At 39.8% G+C, this 7,840-nt stretch overlaps 2 protein-coding genes across 2 annotated transcripts; one reads left to right on the forward strand and one right to left on the reverse strand.

Moving 5' to 3' along the window:
• Positions 1-120: 120 nt before the first annotated feature.
• Positions 121-3,041, forward strand: mrpl30 (mitochondrial ribosomal protein L30). Its single transcript, XM_036573584.1, has 5 exons — positions 121-412; positions 666-746; positions 2,095-2,241; positions 2,354-2,427; positions 2,852-3,041. The coding sequence occupies exons 1-5, from the start codon at positions 359-361 to the stop codon at positions 2,982-2,984; spliced, it is 489 nt and encodes a 162-aa protein (XP_036429477.1). The 5' UTR covers positions 121-358; the 3' UTR covers positions 2,985-3,041.
• Positions 3,042-3,795: 754 nt separating this feature from the next.
• Positions 3,796-7,694, reverse strand: txndc9 (thioredoxin domain containing 9). Its single transcript, XM_036555866.1, has 5 exons — positions 7,650-7,694; positions 6,161-6,355; positions 5,811-5,929; positions 5,188-5,442; positions 3,796-5,087 (listed from the first exon to the last, which is right to left on the reverse strand). Exons 2-5 carry the CDS (start codon positions 6,344-6,346, stop codon positions 4,967-4,969), a joined length of 681 nt encoding a protein of 226 aa, XP_036411759.1. The 5' UTR covers positions 6,347-6,355; positions 7,650-7,694; the 3' UTR covers positions 3,796-4,966.
• Positions 7,695-7,840: the final 146 nt, after the last annotated feature.

Here is a 7,840-nt window from a genome sequence, read left to right on the forward strand (position 1 = left end):
ACAATTTCATAAAGGCGCATACAGACCAGAATTAGGGGGACAGATATACTATATTAGTAATAGCTGCAAGTATAGGAACCAAAGTACTCAGCAGATACCCCACATTATTATTCCGAAGGACTAACTTCCGCCTCCTTGACGCGTGCTAGCATGTATGAGTGTGACCCGGGAGATTGTAAACTCAACGGGTTTTGTTGAAACAAAGTGTTTTGTAGAAATATGTTCATGTCGACGCAGAGATTACTGTGAGGTTAAGGTTATCACACAGGAGAGCGGACTGGCCGCCCCCTTTAGCGCGTCTCCGGCAGCTGTGTGTGTTCAGTAACCTTGGCTTTAACGCTGCAGCAGAGACTCAGCCATGGCAGCGCTGCTGTGTCGAGCTGTACAGCGGTCAGCCCCAGTCTGGGTTCAGGTAGGGACACAGTTACCCCCTTTACATCCGAGATATTATATTAGTACAAAGCCAAAGTTCTTCGAATTTTCCGGTCCACCTTAGGTTAAATAGTGCAGCAGATACGGTTAGTAACTGCTACACCGTTTAGGTTGAACGGACAGTTCTAGTAAGAGACTTCTTTTTATTATATGAGTCACAGTAACAAACCGTTGATTTCCTAAAGTGCCAAGTAAGTCGTGAACTTTAAGTACTGAATGAATTGTCTTTGCAGAATCTGCCAGTAGCAGCTTCCTCATGGCCGCTGTTCGTGGTTTGTCGCAGCAAGTTTACAAAATCTCGCATTCCTCCAGAGGTATGTAAATCAAACAAACAAACAAAATGTCAGAGGACACAATTAGCAGTACCACCTCTCTAGTGTCATGTGGCCATCCTAATCTTTACAAACCACCTTCGCAGAGCGAGGGCTTAAGCACCCATTCCACACAGCACTTCTAATTAGTGAATTCAGCTACTTTAAAGGGGAATTCAGCCTAGTTTTTAAAATTCCTACACAGTTAAATCGTTGAGATGTAAACAAAGACATTCAGAATGGTTTGATGTGAAATGATTCATTTTAGATACCCTTACCTACTTATACGTTTTGATGATAGAAAACACGGGTCACAACATCTACAACATAACTCAAATACAGCCATTTTATTTATTATCCAAAATGATCAGTTGATTATGGCAAAATAGTGGTAAATCAAAAAAAAAAAATCTCAGGCGACTTTTTTGCCTTACAGTGACGTTCGTTGGACCCTCTGCCATGAATGGGGTTTACATAACAAGTCTAACAACTATCTAAAAACTGTAAAACTACTGTGTGTATATGTGTGTGTATATATATATATATATATATATATATATATATATATATATATATATATATATATATATATATATATATGTGTGTGTGTGTATATATATATATATATATATATATATATATATATGTATATATGTGTGTATATATATATGTTCCTACCATCACCACTGTGAACAATTCAGGCTTTTCTAGAGTGGAGGATTTCACATCAAAATACTCTAAATTCACATTTTATTCATTTAATTATGCAGAACATTTGAAATATCCTCTTCAAGGTGCACCCATTTCTGACACTGGCGTTAAACTGCACACACAGCTTGCATTATATCCATAGAATATTGACAATAGAATGGAATACTTCGGAGCTTAAGGTCACCATGCCCAATGCCAAACATCAGCTGGGGACGTGCAAAGCTGGAGTGGTGCTTGTGATGTAGAACTAATCATTAAGTATCAGTATTTGACCTCACTAGAACTCTTTTGGCTGAACGCAACAAAATCTTCACATTCCAACTTCTAGTGTAAAGCCAGAAGAGTAGAGGCATTTACTGCAGCAAAGGGACCCAGACTCCCTACTAATACACCTAATTTAGAAAAAAAAAACCACTGGATGATGTCCATAAACATTTGGTGTATAAAGCACCATTTTCTGGAGTGGCATGATTATATTTTGATTGTCTTTATTATGTTCACTGTTCGCTTTTCATTTTAGAATCAAAACCTGCATTGCTTAGCTTAAAATACAAAATCTGGAAAAATGAGACTTCCAAAAAGTGTGATTAAAGTCTGGGGAAAGTCTGTTCAGCATATCTGATCTTCCTCTACAATATAGGTGTTTGAAGAGCGTTTAAAGGAGCATGAAAAGTATGGTGGCAATCCAGAGCAGCCACATAAACTACACATAGTGACTCGGGTCAAGAGCACAATGAGACGACCTTACTGGGAAAAGAAGGTAGTGAAGAGTTTGGGATTAATGAAGGTGAGCTGAAGTCCTTTGCTAAAAAATAAAAATATTCACCATTGTTATGTATTTGAAACTGCTAAATTGTCCCAACTCATCTGATTTTTTTTTTTCTTTTTCTATTTGACAGGCACATGAGCCCAGAGTACATAAGAACACACCATCAGTGAATAACCAACTGAAAATCATTAAGCATCTTGTTAAGTAAGTGTTGTTTTAAGTGTTCTCTAGCAAATGTTTACAGGCTTTAATACAGCGGTGCCTACGTTCCTCTCTTGGATGTCTAGTACACAGTGCTGAGTTGAGCTCAGTGTTCATTTCTAGTTATAGAGGCCACATTAGGTTCTTTTCTTTCTTTAGTGTAACAGTTCATTTGAGGAGGAGCTCAGTAAATAGCTTATTAGTTGAACCAGATACTTTAGAAGAGGGGAAAACGATATGACCCTCCAGGGCTGGAAGCAAAGAGCAGCAATCTAACATGATTTTAATATTCAGATGCTTCCAAGTACCAACTGATTAGTTGATCACATTTGTTAGGTAAGAGTTTGAACAGTGCAAAATAGCAGATCTCCTGGTGGATCAGGCATCCATCTATGATCCTCTGCCAAATATATTTTTCTGTGTTTAGAATTGAACCCTTGAAGCTTCCTCATGGACTACCTTCAGAAGAAGAAATGGCAGATTCCTATCTGAACAGCAGAGGGGAACTTGTGGTGAGACATCCTCAAAAACCTGTGGAACAGAAAGCCGTTGAATCGTAGCTGCTCTTGTTCATACTTGTGTATTTGATGTTTATTAAATATTTCTAATGAGTTAAAGTGAATCATGAATGTCATTTTTCCCAAAAAATATTTTTTCAGTCAAAGTCTGTTTCATGTTAGTTTGTAGTTTTTATACTGCCCAAGGTTAAGGGTGGGAATACACTTTGTTCTGCATGCAAATTTCTTAAATCCAAGGGTGTGCAGTCTTATCTGCAGAGGGCCACAGGTTTTCATTCCAGCCAAGCTGGAGCACACCAGATTCAACTTGTTTAATCGGGTGGTCCCTGTCTTCGAACAGTTGATATAAGATCCTACTTTTGAATAAAAACCTGCAGCCACACTGGCCCTTCGTAGACCAGATTGGACACCCATGATTTGCACTGACCGCTTCTTTTCGAGCTGCCGCTCACGCAACATCACTGGACAGCCGAACGCGCTCGGAGGAAACAGCCAGATCTGTTACGTCAGCTAACAGACGCCTGCGCTGACTAGCATCGCGCTGGGTGAGTGATGGGGGGAGAAGGGCAGCCATCCCACCCACCCAGAGAGAGCAAGGCCAATTGTGCTCTCTCAGACTCCCGGCTACGGATGGCTGTAGCATCACCAGGGATTGAACTCGCGATCTCCTGATGATAGGGTCAACGCTTAGATGGTTGCGCCACTTGGGAGCCCCTGACCTTCTCAATTTTGAGAAGGGCTGCATAATTACTTAATTTATTGAACAGCATTAACAAAAAGACTGAGCAAACTTGTCCCTACTATCAAGTTTACGTTTCTGTTAAGGGGAGAGTAAAACCAGCTTCACACTGAATTCTGTTTTTTGTTCTTTTTAATAAGTTTTCACTTACTGTTAGAAAATAAGTGGTGCACTTCCATTCACACAGATCAAAAAGAGGTAATTTCCAGAAATTTTGCTTCCTTGGCACTTGTTAGATCAGTGGTCACCAGCTCTGGTCTTGTACATCAGGAGTTTCCAAACCTGGTGACTCCACACTATGCACATTTTTGTACTTTCCTTTATTTACACACCTGATGCAATTCATTCAGGTAATTAAAAAGTTGCTTGTGTTCTGGACTAGGTGTGTAAAAGTTAGGAAGACAAATGTACAGAGCATTCCAGCTACACTCTACCACACCTACTCCAGCTAATAAACATCTTCCTTGATTGGCTGGATTAGATGTATTAGTGTTAGATAAAGGAAGTGGTAGTTGGCAGGTGCTGGTAAGTGGACGAGGGCTGGTGACCACTACATTAGATGATCAAACTCCCCTTGAGCTGAACATTAAAACAATCAGAATAAATTAAAACCTCCAATGTTCACACCATGATTTTAGATTTCTCTGTGACCTTACTAAAAGACATTCCCTCTACATAAATAATTCCTGCATCAGACACAGGAAACCACATATAATTACTTGATATAGATAAGAACAGATATTGGGTTTATTACAACAAACAACCCCTTGATTTCTAGGTAACATGGTATCATTTGGACCTGCTGCACCATTAATCTGGCATCAGCACTGCCCTTTTGAAGCAGGATTCAAATGAAGGCCATTTTTCCCCAGAATGACTGAACATACTGTTTTTGCCAAAATGTAGAAAACTTATGCCTGCTAGGAAAAACACCTATGCTAATAGCTCTAAGAAAGCCATATAGGCCACTGCTCAAGTGGAGGCAGAGTTTTAATTCTGTCAGTCATATATATTTTAATTTATTGCATGACAGTGCTAATCAAAACCAGTAAGACTCACTCCATAGTGAAACTCTTAATGATTCCAGGTGCCTTTGTATACATAAAATGTATATAAAGGAATATGCAGTAGTATTTAATTAGCTTGTCAAAGGAAAACAAACATGTTAAATATGAAATTAAAAACAAATAAACAAAAAAAAGACAAACAAGTAACCCAAATTGGTTCTACAAGACTTAGTACTTTTTGTAAGAAGCCCTGAGAAAAACGGAAATGTTCGTCTTCTTTAATCATCGTCAGATTCGGAGTCCGAGTCATAGCCTTTCCCTCTGATCGTTTTTTTCTCCACCTTGGTAAACTTTGACCCTGGTTTCTGCCCAACTGTAGGTGGCTCCAAAAGATTCCCACTAGACAAATACAACAGAGAAAGTATTGAGATTTTAGGCACAAAATCCAGGTGTGCATCAGAAGTATTTTTTTATTTTTATTTTTTTTTTTAAAACATACCTATAGTTGATAATGTCCGAACAGCCCAGTCTCCACTCCAACACTTCAGTGGAGAATTCATCCGTGTTACCTAGATCAGTGAAGCCTACTACATAGTCCTTAGTTTTCCCATCTTTCACCAGTGCCAACGTTGGGATGACTTTAATCCTAAGTCTCTCTGTAAGGAATGGAGCCTTCTCCACATTCAGCTTGATGAACTTTGTCTCCAGATGTTTCTTTGCCAAGACATTCAAGTGCTTGTCCAAAATTTTGCATCTTAAGAGATTTAAAAGTGATTGATTTAATTTTTTTGGGGACAACACAAAACTTAAAATGAATAAGAGCAAAAGCAATGTTTGTTTTCACTGCTTCTATTTTCAGACAACATGATGTTTATATGTTCTTTAACTGTACAGGTATCTACATAACACAGACTGTAAGCTACATTCTGCATGGAAAAACTGTGCTAAAGTCAGATGTGTTTACTATAAAAAAAAAAACAATACATCTCTAGTCAGGCACACCTAGACAGTAGATTCAACTTAAGGTGGAAATTCTACAAAGCACATTTGTTAACAAAAATAAAATACAAAATTCTCTTAATACAAAATATCATATTAATACAAAAATATTAACCTACACACCTGAAAGTGGAGTCCCTGTAGAAATGGCAAACCACATTTTTGCTTTCTTTGACCTCTGCAAAGAAGTCTTTCTCACTTGGGATCTCTCTGTATTCACCATGGCCTTTAGAGATCCACTCCTAATGAAAGACAAATATCAACAAGCCTTTCTACATTCTTGTTTACAAAGCTCAATGACTACTGCAATGAAGTGGTATGCTAATCAGTAATTCAGACAAATATCTTTGCCTAACACTGTGCTATACAAGCGTTGTACACAGTTCACTCCAATTAACGTTGTGTCCATGTATGGCCTACTCACAGTACAGTGGCATTTCTTTATGTCTAAAGACTACAAGTATTGTGCCCACCTGCTTCTGCTTCTGGGCTTTCTTGAGGGCCTCCAGCCTCCTTTCTTTAAGACGCTCCAGTTCATCCTCATCCATTTGCTCAAGCTTCTCCAGCTCAGCATCCAGCTGCTCCTCAACCAGCCGTGCTGAATGCAGCACCTGCTGCTCCAGCACCTTTGCTACAATCTCCATTGACTGACTGGCCATTTCCTCTCACTAAGTGATACAAAAGACACATATTATTGTATGATGCCTTTGCTGTGTAAACATTTTACATGCTAAGAGGGCTTCCCAAGAACCTTTATACGTGTACACACTGGATTTACACATTCAAGTAAACATGAAATCCAGCTTGGGGTAGTGCAGGATGAGTAATTTGGATAAAGTGTTAGCCGTTCCTGATGAGGATCTAAGAAAATCAACATCAGGCTCAACCCAAAGACAAAGTTCAGTTGTGTTGGTCCAGTTTGTGCCACTCCAATATTCAGCTGCCAGATGCCAATGAATTACTTAGAAAAATCTATGTTGATCTAAATGGCAAAACTAACCATTTATGTGCTGTACGATTATTTATCTATTACAGTTTTGGGCCACAATGAACAAGGATCCAAAAAAGAGAGCGGTGTACAGTAAAGCTCTCCGGCTTAGGCGTGTCCATGGAAACCAAGCATCTACAATGGGAGATGAAAAGTGCCGACGTAGCCAACTATCTATCTAGCTAGTCATCAATGAACGAAACATAATGCAAACATTGTGCGTAGTTAACTTAGATGTCACATCTCATAGAAATTCAGCAAACCACTGATCATTAAACACGCAGCGTATCACAGTTCATTAGCTAAGCCAGCTACAACAATGCATGGGGCGTTAGCCGCCTCGGCAGCTCTCTCCGCAGCTTTAATGTAACGGCACTAGATGGCAAGCCAGGACTCCGTGCGACGGCAATCAGTAACCAAAACCAACCAGCTAATAAATGAACAGATCCGAGCAACACTGAGTAAATCGCTTTGAGAGCGAACTACAATCGTTATACGCGCAACAGCAGCACCGCCGTGGCGGCCATGATAGTTAGGTTAGCTAACTGGGTCTAACTGGGAGGCCGCTTTGACCAAAAGCCGCCTCAGCTTTGAACAAGACAGACAGAGCTTCTGAGCGGAAAGAAAGCTTAACGTCAATATCCAGGCTCTACCACTGAGGCAATTACACTAAAACAGATTTCATTTTCAACCGAACTAGCTTAGCTAGCTATGTAGCTTTAGCTAACCGGTCGAGTAACGCTAACTAGAATGAAGCTACGAAGCAACACTGTTAGCTATGTGAGCTAACGTTAGCGCCCAGGGTAGTTTAGATATATGAAATAAGACGGACAGACGACCTGTTGACTCACCTACCATTCAAGTCGACATATGCAGTGTATTAAAATGGCAAACGTTCTGCCAACAAGACAATGTCACGCATATCAGGAAAAAAATCTTATTGAAACCAGACAGTCAACGTTAGTTTAACTTACCGGCGCGGCTTTCTGTAAGGCGGCACGGTGACGCACACTGGCTCTTCCGCGCATGCGCAGGTCAGACATGAACCAGCACAGACAGCCCACTACCTGCTCAGCGCTTATTATAATAATTCCAAATATCAAGTAACAGCACAGCAAATATCCTGATACCAATACCGAAACTAATAAGAAGTCTTCTTATGCAC

The sequence above is a fragment of the Colossoma macropomum genome, unplaced genomic scaffold (assembly GCF_904425465.1).
Source record: "Colossoma macropomum unplaced genomic scaffold, Colossoma_macropomum, whole genome shotgun sequence".
In the NCBI taxonomy this organism is placed as follows: domain Eukaryota; kingdom Metazoa; phylum Chordata; class Actinopteri; order Characiformes; family Serrasalmidae; genus Colossoma; species Colossoma macropomum.

What these genes read in the sequence shown, in the direction of transcription:
- mrpl30 (XM_036573584.1), top strand. Translation starts at nt 359, where the DNA reads ATGGCAGCGCTGCTGTGTCGAGCTGTACAGCGGTCAGCCCCAGTCTGG. An exon ending in AATCTCGCATTCCTCCAGAG is followed by an intron (nt 747 to 2,094) that starts GTATGTAAATCA and finishes TCTACAATATAG; the next exon opens with GTGTTTGAAGAGCGTTTAAA. An exon ending in AGAGTTTGGGATTAATGAAG is followed by an intron (nt 2,242 to 2,353) that starts GTGAGCTGAAGT and finishes TCTATTTGACAG; the next exon opens with GCACATGAGCCCAGAGTACA.
- txndc9 (XM_036555866.1), bottom strand. Translation starts at nt 6,346, where the DNA reads ATGGCCAGTCAGTCAATGGAGATTGTAGCAAAGGTGCTGGAGCAGCAG. An exon ending in TACAGGGACTCCACTTTCAG is followed by an intron (nt 5,443 to 5,810) that starts GTGTGTAGGTTA and finishes AAATCTCTTAAG; the next exon opens with ATGCAAAATTTTGGACAAGC. An exon ending in TCGGACATTATCAACTATAG is followed by an intron (nt 5,088 to 5,187) that starts GTATGTTTTAAA and finishes GTATTTGTCTAG; the next exon opens with TGGGAATCTTTTGGAGCCAC.